The sequence below is a fragment of the Thunnus albacares genome, chromosome 12 (genome assembly GCF_914725855.1).
Source record: "Thunnus albacares chromosome 12, fThuAlb1.1, whole genome shotgun sequence".
NCBI classification, from domain to species: Eukaryota; Metazoa; Chordata; class Actinopteri; order Scombriformes; family Scombridae; genus Thunnus; species Thunnus albacares.
Window position 1 is genome coordinate 14308622 of NC_058117.1, and position 18150 is coordinate 14326771.

General features: G+C 40.3%; 1 protein-coding gene across 2 annotated transcripts in view; it reads right to left on the reverse strand.

Annotated features, from left to right (window-relative positions):
* Nucleotides 1–1908: 1908 nt before the first annotated feature.
* The window catches only part of LOC122993582 (glypican-1-like), a 76822-nt gene continuing 60580 nt past the window's right edge, over nucleotides 1909–18150 (reverse strand). For both annotated transcript variants that reach the window (XM_044367876.1, XM_044367877.1), the window contains 8 exons: nucleotides 15403–15630; nucleotides 14897–15060; nucleotides 8432–8597; nucleotides 8124–8254; nucleotides 6423–6554; nucleotides 5960–6093; nucleotides 5159–5334; nucleotides 1909–4715 (listed from right to left, as the gene is read on the reverse strand). In XM_044367876.1, coding sequence (XP_044223811.1) covers nucleotides 4513–4715; nucleotides 5159–5334; nucleotides 5960–6093; nucleotides 6423–6554; nucleotides 8124–8254; nucleotides 8432–8597; nucleotides 14897–15060; nucleotides 15403–15630 — 1334 coding nt within the window. In that variant the 3' untranslated portion in view covers nucleotides 1909–4512. The remainder of the gene's footprint in view (nucleotides 4716–5158; nucleotides 5335–5959; nucleotides 6094–6422; nucleotides 6555–8123; nucleotides 8255–8431; nucleotides 8598–14896; nucleotides 15061–15402; nucleotides 15631–18150) is intronic.

An 18150-nucleotide genomic window follows, 5' to 3' on the forward strand; every position in this document is an offset into this window, starting at 1 on the left:
CTTCAAACCAAAGGACAAGCTGAAAGCCAAAAGGCTGGGAATAACTTTGTGTATGTGTGCAGTTGTGAGTAAGAAAGAAGGCGAAAAGCTTCAGACACAATCGATAGCTGAGAATGTGAATGTGTCTGCATGCATGTGTGTACAGCAGCAGGGAGAACTGTAGAAAAATGACTAATAATTTCAGCTAAATTGAATATACCAGACTCACTTATTTTAAATTTGTCTTACAGCAGAGAAGCAAATGCATGCTATCAGTGAGTAGAAATGCATTAAGTATGAGATTGATTTTTTTTTTTTAAGTGAGCTGGGATTGCTAAATTTATTTGGGCACAGTTTGAGTTTGTCTTTGGATTCCTGTGTTGTGACATCAAACAGACACTGGTGTGAACAAGATCAGACTGGTGACCCTACAAGGATAGACTCGGTGCATTTTGGCAGTCTGGCTGGGTGGCACTTGAGATTTATTGTGACACACTTTAATATTCGTAATCTTAGTTAAATATTTCTGCCCTGACGTGACTTCAAGTCGCCTTTTCTCCCAGCATTTTTGGCATCTGTAACCTAACAACAGACATGGAAACACTGCTGCCACTGTTGCACTATGTATATATATGTAGCGTGGCATTTCAATATCCCATAGGATCATGGTCAAGTACATCTTGTTAAAACTATCCTGAGGGGGGTGATCATTTCATTGTCTACACAGAGCACACAGAAACAAGACAAAGCGCCTAGTGTGCTCTGAACATGTGGCAGTTTTTCCTGAGTGGCAACACCAGATAGCAGCTGTCACCTCTGACATCATCACTGGGGTGAACTGGCCCTTTCTTGGTGGCAGTGTGCCCCGGTTTGCTCTGGTAAACAACGTGGGCAGACTCAAGTAAAGCAGAGACTTCCTTTCTTTAAAAAAAAATAAAAAAAATAGAGATACAGTGGATCTGCATGTTAGTTGTGTGAGTTAAATAGTTTGTGATGTGAGTATAAAACAATGTCATATGGGTTTTAATTATTTTTTCGCATTTTCTTTGTCAAACACACACACACACACACACACACCAACTAAAACACACCACCATTAAAGAAACTGGACACAGGCATTTTGAAAATCTTACAATGTATATAATTGACACAAGATTTCAGGTACAACAGCAAATGAGACATTTGTATTTTTCAACCTCTTTCTGGCATCTATCTTCACCATAAGCACAAACTCTCCATAGATTTCTGTTAACATTAAAACCAAAGTAAATAAAAGCAAGAAAATGAAAAGTACTTTTTTTTTCCTCATAAATTGGCACCTTTCAGAAATGCCTTCCATGTTCAACTCAGTGTAGAATATAAAGCTGTCTTAAAACAGTTATCAGGATAATCAGCTTTGCATTTTGCCACCTAGTGAATGAGGGAGGGATCGAGGTGCGCTAGACTAACCTTTCTCCCGCTTCCTCTCACACTTAGGGGCTTTTTGTTTACACTGTTTCACCACAGTTGAACAGGAGACATCTTGCTGGGCCGTATCTATCTGCATACACACATCCCCAATCAATAGTCGTTTCTGGAAGGTGTTGACTTGCGTATTGATCGAACATCTTGTGATGTCTTTGTGCAGACAATGCCATTTATTGGCCTCATAAAAGTGCAGGTTTTATAAAAGGGAGGGGGACTTTGGGCAACAAATTAATGAGATCAAAAGGTGAAGGAGGAGAGAAGGGGGTGTGGGGTTGGGGGAGTTGTGTGTGTGGTGGGTGGGTGGGTGGGGGAGGGGTGGGGGTGGGGGGGGGGGGCTGTGCAAATTTCAGCCGATGACATTGTGAGGCAGTCATTGAAACTGAAGATGTGAGTCTAAAGTCGCAAGTCGTCTTTGAATTGGAATGTCACCATCACAGTTGGAGTCCTTTCTCATTCTTTACAGGGCATAATGTGCACTTTCACATTCATATTCAGATTTTTTTTTTCTCGAGGGTCGCAAAAAGAAGACCCATGTGGTGTTCTTCCTATTTTGCTCTTTGTTTAAAAATTGTATTTTTTTTCCCCCAATGGAACATCTAATAACATTATATGTCTCTTTTCTCAAAATTGACCCCAACCCTGGACAAAGTGTCAAAGGCAGTCACAGGCAGATTTCTTAACCAGGGACTAACAGAGAGACAGACACACACACACACATACGCACACACAGAAACATAGCATTCATTAATAAAGCATGTCAAAAAAAGAAAATACTATCAAAGTAACCTGTCAGGCAACAAATATGACAACAACCTCACCCATTTTCAGAGCAGTAATTAACCAAGTATTGAACAGATGTGCTTGTCAATGTTTGACTTAACTCTTAACATCTCAGTTGGATCTACAGTATTATTAACTGTGTAGGGACATTTAGATTTTTTCATAAAATTAATTATAGTGGATTGTCCCAATGTGCAACTGAAGCAATGATGTAATTGAAAAAAAAACGTGTCCATTAGCGTCCTCCACATTCCATTTCACTGTCACATACAATACTGACAAGCACAGACACCATCAATACGGATTGGGAATTATTACAGTAGTAGGTTGAAAATCCCATTTTTGAAAACTTAACTATATTAATCTTCCATTGCTGTGAGTTAAATAGCACTCAGCCAGACAATGTTAGTCTGATACATTTCATTTCTGTGCCATCCAAACAAGATTAATAAAGGCTCGATCGTCCATCCTTTGTTTGCTATATCAATCATAGACAAGTACACACATCCACACACATACATACATGCAACCATTGTCCCGTCATCCTGCGCACGGCGTTTCTTAAATGAGAGCTTTGACATTTCTTTGAATTAAAATGTGGTGCGTGTTTCCTCCCAGCAAGCTTCTCATCAGGAAAAGCCTTACACATGCGTTCCCACAACATTCCCAGTAAGGTTGACACATAACGAAGCACTGTGTCATTATCATATTGCCTTGCCTATCATGTAAAAAGCACGAGGAACGCTTTAAAGGTCATTATAACTGATGAGTGGGTAGAAGGGTAGAGGGAGTTGGGGGTGGGAGGAAAGAGGCACTGATACAGAGAAGTTGCAGAAAATTGGAAGGCAGATACGGATACTCTGACAGATGATGAAAGAAATAAGATTTATAGCATACAATGATTTGCCCATTATAAAATTTTGATACCTAATTGGCTATTTTTTGTCCTGAAAAACAACAGAAAAGCAATCAAAAATATGTACACTGTTGTGTCTGCCATAGAAATAGTAGAACGGTTCAAAGACGTGCAAGGTGTGGCTTTCACTGTGATAGGGATCGTTGCTGCTATTCGACAAAAACATATGACATTGTTGGCTGCAATTATGATGCTAATCACAGGAACACTGGGCCTTTGCAGGGAACACACAAATTGATGCGTATTATATTTTTGCTCTGCACTGCGCACATAAAAGGAATACTGAAAAAAAGCTACATGACAGCAGTGTTTCTGCTTCTGTGTACATTTCTGCTCTGCTACACATCTTCCAAAATCATGAAGTGTCAATCCTTTGCTGCGAGGGCAGTCTTAAACTGACACCTACATTCCACATACAGTGCTCTATAGTGGGAAGATACTGTCATCTGAGACCTGACCCAGCCTAACATGTGTTTTGCTTACACCAGACTCTTGAGTTGATCCTACAGGGTCTGGAGAGAGAGGGAGAAATGCCTCAGTGGGGAGGGGGGAGGGGGGGGGGGGGGTGTAGGGATGAGTGGATGGATGGAGTGGCGGATGGGTCACGTTACTCCCACATTAGATGATCATGTCAGTGTGAATGTGATCACGGCTATTATTACAGCTTACATGATGAAATGGCAAAAAATGCTGACGCAGAGTGCTCTCATCCTCTCTGAGAGAGTGTGTGTGACTGTAATGATATTGTGAGGCTTAATGCATTAGGAGGTCTGGTGGGCCGTGCTGTCCAGATTATAGTCCTTTAAAAGTCATCAATACATCAATTAAGTTTGTGGTTTGTGTACTTCTTCTATAAATATTGGGGAGTGGTAAACCACTCTGGGGTCTATTGTCAGGTATTAATAAATAAATAATTCTACTGAATAACTAAGTGCTGTGTAATAAAGTGAGTGGAATAACACATACATGTATCTGAATGCCACTGCAAGCCCAATTCTCCCTCTCCCCACGGTGTCAACACCAACATACTGTTAGCGATAGTCTTATTCATGTCTTAGGTACAGATATAATCTCAAAGAACCCAAACACCAGAAACAAAACATTAGAAGATGCAAAAAGACCAGCTCTAATGGTGTAATAATATAGCAAGAAATAAAAGACGAGAGCAGAACCAAAACATTTATGAATACTCGTAATTCCATTTTGTTCTAATCCAAAACCATCCATGTCCATCCAAATGATTTTTTTTTGTTGTTTCCTTATTTAGTTTTGGCAAAGTAACTAACCCCCAACTTCTCCTCCCTCCCCTTTCAGACTCTCCCTAACCCCATGTCCCAAACTCAGTCCCGGTTGGTAGATTCCCCCGTCAATTATCGCCGGAGCAGCAAAACAAGCAGTGAAAGCAGGTAAATGGTGATGAAGGGGAGGTTCTGGTTGGCTGAGGCTTTCATCACCTTCTCCTGTTCTGGAGGGTAGAGGTTGGGTCGTTCAGTGATGGGGACAACAGGGCGTTGGCTCCGGGAACAAATATCGTCAGTGCACATGCCGCTTCCTGAACCGCTGACATCGTCACCTACAAACAGAGGGTCAGGACATGAGTCTGATGGTAAAACATAGGTCAAATTTACAAATGGTGCTGTCAATATATTCAAATAATTAACATATGTATGCAATTGCCATATACTCATACATACAAAAGTACTATACATATGCACACAACTAGCAATAAAATATGAGGTTGACTGTCTAAAAATGAGTGGACATTTTACTGCCAGTTATTGCAAAAAAAAGAAAAAAGAGATATGACCTTAATTTTTCAAAATGGTACTTTGAATGTATGCCTAGAATTTTTATACCATTGTCTTAACTCGAAAAATACTGCTTTTGTTACTTGTTTATTCCCCTTAATCTAGAACTTGTGAAAAACTTAACCATTTTCTGTGAGTCATCTCAGAAGTTTCTTGTGAATGTTTAGAAACTTGTGGGTTGTGATGGTACTGGTTGTAAAGTACTCACTGGTGTCCTGGAAGTCCACGTCATTGCCGTTGAGAGCATTCTTCAGGCGGTGTGTCATGATCTTCAGCTGCATGATCTGTTGGCGTATTGTCATGTCTGGCTTGGTGATGTCAATTTCCACTTCAGGGTTGTTGATCTGGCTGGCAAGGCCGTCGCCCATCACCTCGGGAAGGTACCTGGCACACACAAACAGTTGCTCAGTAGGTGACATCTTAAACTTCTCATCATTTCATCACAGTTAATTGGTGACTATGCAACTTTTGCTGAACAAAGCCCACTGTGACATTGAATTTCCTCCACTTCTAGCTTTGGATTCAGTTGCTTTTAAGACCTGACTAAAGTGTGACCGAAATTAGGACATAACTAACATGTCTCCTGGTGAGGTCTGGTATGTTTACTTCTTGTTTTACTTTTGTGATAAACCTTTGAAATGTTTATTTGTTGTGCAAGTAGAGAAGATCTAAAGTCTGTGACTCAATATGTCTGTTACACAGCACTTACTATCTAAAGTTTGCTATCATTTGCCACCATAAGATATTGGTACTACCATACCAAATGAATTGAAGATTGAAGATTGTGTTATTTCTTCTTTCAAAACATATATAGACTCACTTTAATATGAAGATTCATTTCAACACTGAATCCATTATGAAACTTGAAATTTGATGGCTGGGATTATTCCTTCAACATTTAGTGCATAAAAAACTGTTTTGTAAAGATGTTTGTTTGAGATGTTCGATGAGCCCAGTAGTAACCAACAGTGTGCATTTAATTAAAAGCAGCATATGTTATATGCCCTACCTGGCACGGTTCATGCCGTTCCAACACTTATCCTCAGCCCCTGCACCGGTGGCCACTCTGTCACTGCAGAGAAGACTTGGAAGAGAAACCCAGTACGGCTGCATTTCCTTCAGTCTTGCGGTTACATCAGACACCTGAAGAGAGCAGTTTCATGTTCTTTTATACTTTGGCCCAAAAAAGTCATAGCTTGATGGTACACTCAAACAAGAGATTAAGAGAAACTCCTGTCTCGTAAATAACCAACTGCAGTGCTCAGTCATCTGCTTTAATCACCAATCCAAGCATTCATTGCCCTCTAATCACCTCATAGTCGCCTGTGTAAAGGTGAAATGAACATCAAAAGGGCTTTAATTGCCCATGATGAGCAATGGCTCCTGCGTCATAAAACAGCACCATGAATGGGCCAGATGAGGCCATCAGAGAGCAACAACAGGGATTCAGATTCACTTGGGTAAATACTAACCAGTTTGTCCAGTTTGTTAGAGGATCCCATTGTGTCCTCCACCATAACCTTCCCTCTCTTCATGAAGTCGTCCACTCCTGTGCCTGTGCTGCTGGTTCCTCTCTCTCCGAGACTGCCACATGCCTGAAACAACTGGGATGGGAGAAAGAAAGAAGAGAAGATGGAACAGAAGAGAGAAGATGTGGGAAAGAGAGACAAGTTAACCAAAAGGGTTCAACAAGGAAATGTTCAGACAAAAGCTTAAAGTACATCCATTTCTTTCAAAACATGTCAAGGTCTGAAATAGATCTACTGTAAGTGCTTTACCATTAATTGTATCTTCAGCTTCAACAAGTAACTTGAACTATAAGGCTTCAGACTCACTCTATAAACTCTATTTTCCTACCATATGTAGTTCATACCCTATATCTTTATTGGTGTTAAGACTGAAATCTGATAACGCTGAAAGCAGCTCTCTGAATAGAATCCTATAAATCCATATTCATACTGCATCAGCAAAACAGTTTGTGTTTGTTAAACCAACTTATCAATATGTACACAAAGTGCATTTCAGCATATTATTGGTACTGGTTATTTGCAGGGTCCCAAGAGTCAATCACAGCATCGCTCCAGCAGAATGATTCACAGCTCAGAGGATGCTACTTGTCCTGATGGGGCTTAAATTATATAAATGGAGCTGAGGGAATACAGGAGTACTGCAGTCAATCTGTCATCCAATCTGGCCTTCTTAGGAGAGCCTCAAGCCTTTGAACCTTCACACATAACTATAAAATAATCCTGTCTTAAGCTTCCAGTCATGTCTGTCACTATAACTCGCTGGTGTTGTGTAGTTCACAGTAGATTGAATAATGGGTAGAAGAAATGTGGTGTTGACTCTGTTACAATGGAGAAGTGGCAGAATACCTTCAGGCACATTTGCATATACATAGCATACATAATATTGCAGTTTCTATATCTGTATTTGGTATATTTTATGGAGAAAGCACACAACCCAACATATGGCTTTGGTTTGATGTCAGCAGATTATGTAAATAGGTTGATAATCTGTTCTACACAGTGTCTACTATAATACTAGACTAAGGACAGCAATTGACTTCTATGGGATCAAAACAGCACTTTTCCCATGAGATGAAGATCAGAAGCTGAAGCTGTGTGTGATCACCATACTGAACCAGGTCAGAGGCAGTCCGCCAGGCTATGGTTCACCTCAAGCCAGCCAGGCTCTTTAACAGCAAACCAGCACAGAGGAAGCTTTGTCTTACCTCTCACCATCTACACTGTTTTCCACCTTCCACCAAACAACTCAGATTTTCATTGCTGCCAGCACCTTTTAAGGATCATATAAAAGTGTTTCTCAAACACCATTAAACAGTGAAGTAAACGGTTGGCCTGTAGGTTCTGTCATGACTCACATCCTTTTATTTTAACAGCATTTATTTAGTGGTAGGATAGGTGTTTATTGTACAGATGAATGTAGGGGCAAGGGGTGTGTGTGCGGTCTGTGGGATTCAGGTTCAATCACAAAAATGATCTAAGCTTGAACTTAGTTCACTGAATATTTGATGGTTTGCACATTTGCTTTTCTTAAGACAGTAAACAGTATTTTTTTGGGATTTACCAAGTTTAAAAGGCCCCTTAAAACTTGGTTTCAAATCTTCTCAAGATTTTCTCTATAACATTAAACTAAATAATTGTTCTGACCTTGCTGTTGATAGTGTCTATATTCTCCGTCATGGTGAGCATGGCTTCTGATATGCGATTGTGGAGGGAAAGGACCACAACATCCACACCAGATGAGCCATCAAAGTGATCAACCACTTGAATCATCGTTTCTACAAAGACAGGAGGAACAGTCAGTGTGAAGAAAGTGTGAAATGTTTCATATGTATTACCTTGGTAGAATGATTCAGTTGTGTTAGCCGCACAAAGTAACATCATGTGTAGGATGAACCCAAACATATGCTTGAATTGGATGCCAGTGGGAATGTGTATGTGGGTGTGTTCCCCACCTGCCAGGTGCCTCCACTCAGTGTTGAGGTCAGCCTGGTTGGACAGACAGCCCTTCATGACGTTGCTGCAGTAGTTGGCACAAGGTCTGGCAGAGGCCATGCCACGGCAGTGGGGACAGTAAGTCATCCTCATCGTGGCCCGCATACATTCCTGGCTAAGCTGCACCTGTAGTAGGGCAAAGACAAAAATAAACATACATCACCTGGATGAAAAATGAAATGAAAATTGTTCTATCAAGCATACATGATCGAATAGTCTAAAAGATACAAATGATAGCAGCAGGTGATCAAACTGTACATTTGACCACTTTGACTGTTAAAAGCTCTGCTGCTACATGAGAATTAAATTTTTGTTATACACAACTGTTCAATTTTAATAAGAATGTAAAGATGTAAATCTTTAATAATTATACTAGACAATGACAGTCATAGAACCGTGGGAGGTCACCTCCCATGGTGACCTTTTTTTTTACTTTGCACCAGACTTTCATTCAGCACAGTTTCCTTGGAAACCACTTTGGGAGAATTTGCTTTTTGTTTCACATGCGATGAAAAGGCCCTGACATTCATACGAGTATTCTCAGTCCCTCACTCCATCCTTCCTGCCCCTTCCATTTCTCTCACTATCCCACAAGGCTGTTCCCCCAGGAAAGGGCCTTCGTGCGTGAAAAGTGAAACTGGGTTAATACCAGTAAGCTCTGTTCACAAGAGAGTACAGCTATGCATACAAAACCTCAGGAAGTGTGTGTGTGAGAGAGAAAGAGAGAGAGAGAGAGAAAGATGGAACAAACCCAGCTAGGCATACAAAGCTCCTCTAAGCTGACATCTGGGCCAGCCTGATGCTTTTCCTGGAAACTGTTCTTCCATCATCAAAGTCACAGTTAAAACCAGCTTTTAACAAATATACAGCGGAAATAGGACAACAATAGGGATCAGGTGGGAAAACAAATTATTGACACTTTCAACATTCTACAGACCTGTCAGTAGTTTAGTACAGATTCAAATTTGCTCAGCATAATTACATGCTCACAAAAATGATCATTCTCAGGCTAAAATTACATCCTTGGTACCACAAACAGTAGCCTTTACCCCTGATAAATATAATCAGTAAAAAGGAACCTTCTTTTTACAGTAGTCCTTCATCGTGAAATTCTGGTGTGCATTTTATTATATGTACTTTAAGCAGTTCATAGCTCTTTTGATGTTTTCTGAACGGATCTTTTTTTGTGATCCATACTTTCCCTCACATTCTAATGTTGAAAATATTGGTTGTAAAGTTTCAAACAACCTTCATTTGATACATTCTAGCTTGGGTTGTATTTTTCTGCCTTCAGTCTTTTTCTTTGGCAATAGTCTATTACTATTTATGGGTTTATCAACCCAGATATCCCACAAGGATTGTATGTGATCCACATAAGGCAAAAGTAATTTATTTCAACACTGTTTCAACTCAGAATGAAATCTTAAATTACATTACAAAAACACATAATAAGCCTAAATTAGTAAAAGCATCTCTGATGCATAAAATACATCAATAACATTTGGTAATTATTGCCAGTTGCAGAAGGAGGACAGCCTAAAGTGAAATAAGTGACACAGAAAAAGCAATAACCACATTCCCAGGCTTAATCTCAAGTCATATGAGACATGAGTCAGATCCTCACTCCTGCCCTCCTTTTCTACCCCCCCCCCCCCCCTTCCATCCTTACCCTACCACTCATTAGCCAGGGATGAGTCAGACGAATGCTTTTTTGGTGAGAGAGAGGAGCGAGGGAAGGGAGCGTGTTGGGATGGGCAGAGAGAATGATATGGGGGATGTTAAAAAAACTATGAGATTCACCAAAGGGGCGTTGGCAGGGGAGCAGAAAACCGAGGGTTATGTTAATGAAATACTTATCAAGGAGAGGCAGTCATTAATCTAGTTTCTGTTACATCATCTGCACAGTATTAATGCTGGGAATCCCTGGTCAGGCACAACAGACATGAAACAGTGTGTAACTTCTCTGTAGTGCTAATTGGAGGTTGATGTTGACAACTTCCTCTGTAACCTTGGATCTGTGGTGCACCAAGCGCTGTGAAGGAGAGGCTGTCACATTAAAACCATTAAAAGGACTGCTGCAACTAATGATTACTTTTATTATAGATCAATCTGTTGATCATTTTTCTTATGGGTTGAAATAATGAATAAGAAAACTATATGTTTCAGCATCAATCGACACCTTACAAACAAAAACACTGCCCTCAGTCTGGCTTCATTTGAATCATCTTTATACCGGCCTATCAAGAGATATCAAGAGAAAGTTTTAGATTTGAAATACTCTCTTCTGCAAGTTTGCATGTGTGTCTCTTTGATGTGGCTGTGTTACATTTTAAACACCCATACCCTTACTTGTCCTTGCTTCACCTTCACAGCATGCTCCCCATACCTGTCTCTGTATTGCCCGCGGCAATCGAGCCTAAGACTCTTCTGTCTCTTGCTCTCTCTCTCTCTCTCTCCCTAACTGTCCTGTCTCTGTAATTAGTAAGGATATATGAGCGACCTCTCCCCCTTGTGTTATAGAGTGAGCCAATCCAGACTCCTTGCCTCCAGAGTGAGCTATGTGGCGCGTGGCCTACTTCCTCCACTCCCCTTCCAAAGGGAATAAAACAGTCCAGAAAAAGTTGAGGACACAGCAACTGGTGCAGCCCAGAGCGAAGCAAGGGAGCAGGTAATACTGTACAAGAAAAGAAAGACATCAACGCATTCTACTGATAAGATCTCTCTTTTTGTCTTACAAGCACATCTTTTAATTTATTCACTTTTCCAGTAATAACGCATCTTGGTCTCTCTCTGCTCTGCTATGGTCTATTCCCAGCCTCCTTTCACAATATTCTTTCATCACCTTTCACTACAGCTCCTATTTGTCACAGCTAATCAAACTAATACAAAGCAGGGATTCATGTCATGTTTCTTCTTAGTTGGTAGCAAAAACAGACCTCCTGCGCACACACATACAAAGCGAGAATTTTGTTTTATTCTATCCTGGTTTGCACTCAAGCAGTGTAATACCTCCCTAAGCAGCATGTGGTAAACATCTTCAGTCACTGGGCCCTTTAAGTGGCAATACATAGCTATAAATAGGAGCGGTTGTCTCATTAGGTCCAATCAATCGAAGATAGAATTACAGGAGAAAGGAGGGGAAAGCTAAGATTCAAATTAGTATACCAAGCTATTCACACTTATAGGAGACAGAAGACAGCACAGGGCATAGCTCTGGAAAATATCAACATAAATGACAGAGTATAATTTACTGGACATAGACGGAGAATAAAGGATTGAAAGAGAAGTAAAACAGGGACAAGAGAGGATGCTGGAGTTTGTCACAGTCTTTGTATTATCTTCTTCACTTGCTGTCTCTCACTATCTAATTTGTTGCTATCACAGCACAGTGCTGATTGTGTGCCGGGGAGGACAGCAACACAGACTGGCACACAAGTTATGAATATGAAATTGAACAGTTGACTGAAATCTGTACTTCTTTCAGTCAAATTGCACCAAACTGGCCTCTTGAAGAAAATTAGACATCCCGTCTTCTTGTATAGTTAAATGGACCTTGAAAATTCCCTTTTTACAGAGATTGACCAAGTTTGTCCATAATGACTATCGCAATACAGTGTGCTCTTGCCTTCCCTCTTAAGACTTCCCGTGAGTGTGTAAATAGGGCAGAAGGCAGTCCGTGACCTCATTCAGAGCGGCAGCAGTTCCAGTGCCCTGGCATTAGTGCTGAGATTTTGTAAATTTTGTAAAAGCGGCGCTTATTATTTACACATTTTCCTCTAGCCAGCTTTGTTTAATGAACACATCGCTCAATGTCCTTCAGCACCAACAAAATGGCATTAGTCAGGAAATATGTATTAAGAAGCAGCCACACTGGGGAAATATACATCACTATCGGAGGGGAATGATGGAATGATGGGGTGTGTATGAGTGTGAGAGCGCTTACAGTCTGTGTGTGTGTACCTCTACCACTTGTGTGCATGTGTACTCCGGTGTGCATTTGGGAATGAAGAGAGATACTTATCAGCTTAGCATCTTGCTAACAGAGCTCTAACGGGGTTATACGCCACGTGGCTGGTCCTGGGGTACACCCATGAGTCACAAATCATGAATAGCAATTTCAACACAGTGTGCTGCCCATGCTAATGCACTCCCATTTGCTTGAGTCTAAGCTACCTCATGTCTGTCTACATTAGACTAGTTACACGAGTCCCTTAGCTCCAGGTCAAGCAGTTTTAGTTGTCACTGTCATGCTGTGTCTTGTTTTTCCACCAATTAACTGCTATGCTAGACTAGCTTTGTTCATTGTCATTCCTGATTTTTCTCCCCTGTGGCTGTGGAAGTGCTAATTTAGCTGTGTGCGGGTACTTAATTGAGACATCCTCCAGTCCCTCTGTGTAGGTGTGAGACGTTGCATCTATTTAATGTTTATGTTTATTTTATTTAAGAAGGGACAATGCACATTAATTAACATGAGCACTTGGATCTATCATGTAAACGTGTCAGATTTAGCCATATGGGCTAATTTTCATCTGCAGTCCCTGGCAAGTTGATGGCATATAGAAAACATTAAAAGAAAACATACAAGAGCACATAAGCCCATAAGCACAGACAAAATAGTAAAACAATGACATAACTCCAGATTATGACAGCATGTTTGATTGTCCAGTAAAGCACTGTTTTATAGATCTGGAGACAGAGTTGTATGTGCTGCTTTATAGGAAAAGGCTGATTGCACTAAAGTACTTTCTCTATGTGGTATTTTACAATCCCCTCTGGTAGTAGCTCTGGTAGATGAGTTTTGACTTTGTTTAATGAATTCATTGAGCGGAGGGGGAGCCAGACCATGAAAATTTTTATTATACACAAGTACAATATCTACAAATTTGATGTTTTCCCAGTTTAAGATATCAAATTTAGTGAAAATTTTGCAATGATGATATGAATTTGATTTTTTAATCCAATGTTTTCAAAGCCTGCTTACAAAGTGTTTCTACTGATTGTAATGTGGTCCTACCTGTCTGTGTCCAGCTGGTTCATGTGTGAGACAATCATGGCATTGGTTTACAACTTTGAGGCCTCGTTATTTAAATTGTTCCTAATGTATCTAATATTTACCAAATTGAATTTGATTCTGTTCACACCTTTTTTAAACTTGTGTTTTGAATGTGAGTTGTGAATCTATTATTATGTCTAAATATTTAAACTCATGCACTACTGATATATTATATTATATATCTATATTTGTAGACTGAAAAAAAACCAACATACAGTTTTACTGACAGTGAGGTGTAAACATCAGTTTGTTAACCAATTAGAGATATTGACCATTGAAGCTGATAGTTCTTCTGTGGCTTGCTTCTTGTTTTTAGCATGTAGATATATGACCGTATCAAATTTTCTGAGCAAGAGAGAGGCCTATAGAGAAACGCTTGGCCAGGGTGTCTCACTCTGTCACTAACATACAGTATGTGCCACCCAGCAACACACATACAGCAAGAAACATACATCAGAATGAAAGGGAAAAGGATCATATAGTTTTTTCTTTGACATTCATCCAACTGTGTGGCCTTGCAGTCAGAAAGTAGCACCAGAGCCTATTTTGTCATGCTACTTTTTTATTTCCTCCTGCTCTTTTCTTTTCATGCTTACACACAGCCTGACCTTGTAATATTTCATCAAGAAACGAATTGTAATATTCATCTCTGCTGCAGCATCTGTTTCCTCAGAGGACGTGTATATTTCTCATGAGGGCACTGCTCTCAACTCTCCTTGCCCAGTGTCTGACGGGAAATATTTTTCACTGGTGCATCAATACCGGCCACCTCCATTTCTGGAGCTGAAATGATTTCTCAGTCTTGCTCTGATCTTAACCTTACTCTTGTCTTATACTCTGAGGGGACCATTTCTCTTGGGAGATATTAACCCTCCCCGCAGCCAAGGGAGACATTTTTCAGCGAGGAGCTGACATTAACTGTTGTTGTAGGGGCTGATTGTCTGAGCCATGGGGCATACTTTATAGAGCCTCTCGTTTCCAGCAACATTGATCTGCCACTGCTTAATACTATGTGCACGGACTGGTAAAAACAGGCATATATTTGTGTGTTTATGTGTGTGTGTTCACATCAAGGAAGAAGAATGGTGATCACTATAGAAAAAGATGACTAGAGACCTCATAATGCAAGAATACAAATGGACCTGCATTGTGAGCACAGAATATTAGCTTTGGGGCAGATTAGACACCAGTAAAAAGGTTTGTGAGGCAGTTAGTCACTTCCATCAAAAGCAATAAAAGTAACCAGTCTGTCAGGCTCCCTTAATACTGAAGAGAAAAGGGCAATGCCATGATAAATGACAGTCAAAGGGAAGAAAATGTGGAGGAAACTGGAAAGAAAACTGGGGTGAGGGGTTGGGAAAAGAAGTTTTACCTGGGAGACCTTGCGCACCACGTCCCCACTGATCACCAGTCCCTGAGCAAATGAACGTGCAGCCACAAATGTGCGTGTGACCTTCATCTTCAGGTCACGGGGTGTGTCACCGAAGGGCCGTAGTGTTTCTATCTGCTTAGACACACACTCCAGATAGTCCTCCCCTGTAATCAACAAACATTTTATTATTTTATAATGTTGTATAGAGCAGTGGTTTTCAAACTTTTTCATGTCAAGGACCCCTAAACTGACACAAATTAGACCATGGACCCCCATTTGATAATATTTTGTCCCACAGTCCCCCATCTGATAAGATTTTTGCCAAAATAGTCATACATTCTGTCATTGTATTACTTATGGATATTATAGTGAAATTTATATATTATTATATTATAGTGAAAATAAATTATTCCCACTTTTGCTGGGGACCTGGAACCCCCTAAAGGACCCCTGTGGGTATCTGAATTCTACTTTGAGAACCACTGCTATAGAGATGTTTGGCATACCTATGAAATACTGCTTGTTGGCCTGGTAGAAGAGCTTCTCCAGCAGCCTAGCCCAGAATTCATTGAGAACCTCTTCCAGGTTGAGGTTGGAGCCTCGGTAGTAGCTCCTCAAATCTGTGTACAGGTCAGAGAACAGCTGGGAATTCTGGGTGTATACGGAGCCCCAATTTTGATTGAAACTCTCCTGTAGTGTATTCCCAGAGCGGTTCAGCAACTCCTGGAAGTAATCTAAAAACAAAATATAGAAAGTTGATGGTTAAAAACAAAAGGAAAACATGCCTTTGATTCTTATATCATAGTTTATAGGGTAAGAAAGTATATACATTGTTTTTCACTGTGCCCTATTAGTTTTCTTTCTCCCCTTCCATATCCTCACTCTTATCATTCACAGCAAGTACAGTGTTTTTACTGCTCAATATGAATGTAAATACTGCATGAAAAAAGCTTCTAAGAACCAAACAACTGCCTATAGTGTTCCCAAATTACTAATAAGAATTTCAAACTTTAAAGAAACTGTGATTTTTTTTCTATATAAATAATCTTAATCTTAAAGCTTTGTTGCTGCCTACCAACACTGCCTCATACTGTCAGTGAACCTAAAGTTGAAGTAAGTTAGGGTGTCCTTCTGGGGGATGTCAGAGAATTGACAGTGCTTTAGGGTGCAGTATATACTGCTCCGAGTAAGAATTTACAGATGGGGAACAGGCAGAGGCAGGCAGTCAAGCAGACAGACAGGTAAACAGACAGATAGGCAGGCTTTCAATCTTAGAAAAAAAGAAGAATGCTGAAGTCTGACTGATACATGCAAAAAAGAAAAGAAAGCAAAGGAATTGAGTGTAATCTAATGTAAAATTGAAATCGTAAGCTTTAAAAAAAAAAAAAGATTTAACACAGGGATGTTGTATTGGATTGCACAAGTGTAGCTAAAACTGTATTGTACTTAACAGGTCAGAGTTTCTGTCAAGGTGCATACATTCACATATCAAGTCTGTTTTTATAAATTCCTGTTTTTCTGTGACCAGTAGCATCAAGATGTTTCCATCCCTTTTGTGTGCAAACAATGTTTATAAATGAGGCCCCCGTTCTGCCAAGAGTATGGCAGCAGAAGGTTCAGCACAAGCATCCGTGTGCCCGGACCATCCATCCATTGAGGCCAACATTTGCTTTGCATCTACACATACACAATGGGATCAACCTGGTGCGTGTGTGTGTGTGTGTGTGTGTGTGTGTGTGTGTGTGCATGTTTATCTGTTTGTCTGCCTGTGTTTGTGGCGGGGAGATGGAAGCTGTAGTCTGCAGCAGTGTTTACTTTGTAGGTGTCTTATCTCTGCCTGCCACCACCCCAGATCGGGAGGAGACGAGAAAAGGGGAGTTTGCGGCCTCCACAGGGGACACCCAGCCTGGAGTTAGCTTATTCCCCTAACGAAGCTGTTTTCAAAAACATCATGACACACACAAACAAGCGACACACATAGACACACACACTCTACCATATTTAATCAACATACAAACCGTCCTCTAGCAGTTTCCCTAACGACAACATTGGGAAAAACCAAGTCAAGTTATACAGTAGCAAAACACCTACATGAGCAGGGCCTGAAGACAATCACAGTACTTGGTGTTATATAATTTTAATATGCTAAGCTCATCCTGACCCATCTGCGTGGCATTATCTAAGCACTGGCCTTGTTGGATACCGTATCTCTGTTCTGCTTTCTCACTCATTAATAAACACCAGCCGGCCTGCTTCACTGCTGCTGTTATTTGCTGCTTTCTTCTGGCATTTTCACAGACTGGGAGCTAAAAGGTCTACTCTCGTCGGAGCCACTGATTTGAAAAGATATATTTAGTAGTTAATGTTAAGAGAAACACTTTCCTGTGAAGGCTGATTGCTAATTCCACTAGCAGACAACCAATCTGAGACATGAGTCATTTCATAGCCTTGCTTTTGCTACATTTAGAGTACTTCAAAAGGCTTACAGTAACTGAAAAATGAATCTAGAAACTTCAAGGGACACTCTTGAAGTTATATGTTGGATATAACTTCAAGAGTGTCCCTTGAAGTTTCTGGATACATTTGGTTTGTGTGCCTAGACACATCAAGTCATGTACTAAGACCAATTTCCCTTTCACATTTCCTTCAGTAGAGTTCAGTAGTGTAATATTGTCATTCACTATATCTCTAAAGACCAAATTTTAAATGCCTTTATTTTAAATACTGGCCCTTTTGCTACATTGTGCTGAACTCCTAAGACTGCTCCTCCTCACTGGTTGTAACATAAAATGCATTTTTTCTTAATTTAACATTGTATTTTAACAATATGTGGCAGTTTTATCATGTTACAGAATATGTTCTATTTTAATATAGTGAAACCTTTTTGTGCGTCAAATTAATACACTAGAATTATGTCAGTAATGAAAAAAAACCCAAATCAAATAACTATTTGGTTTTAAGTCCTACTGTAAGATGATAAGAATGGTGGTTTAAATTGTGTGATATGTCTAAATGAGGGTAAAGGAAAACAAGAAAATGTTCTCAACCAGATAGAGAAAACCTTTCTCGTAAGCTCCTCATTATAGCTGCAGACCTCAGAGCACAGAACAAATGGCGACATAATTAATGGTGTGTAGCCTATGTCTTTGCGTGTGATGCAGTGGCGGCTGAATGTCCAGTGTTCGTTCTATACTGAGACTTCCTGGCTGCATGACACGTCATTCCCTTGTTCCCTGACCTCCTGCCACTCAAAC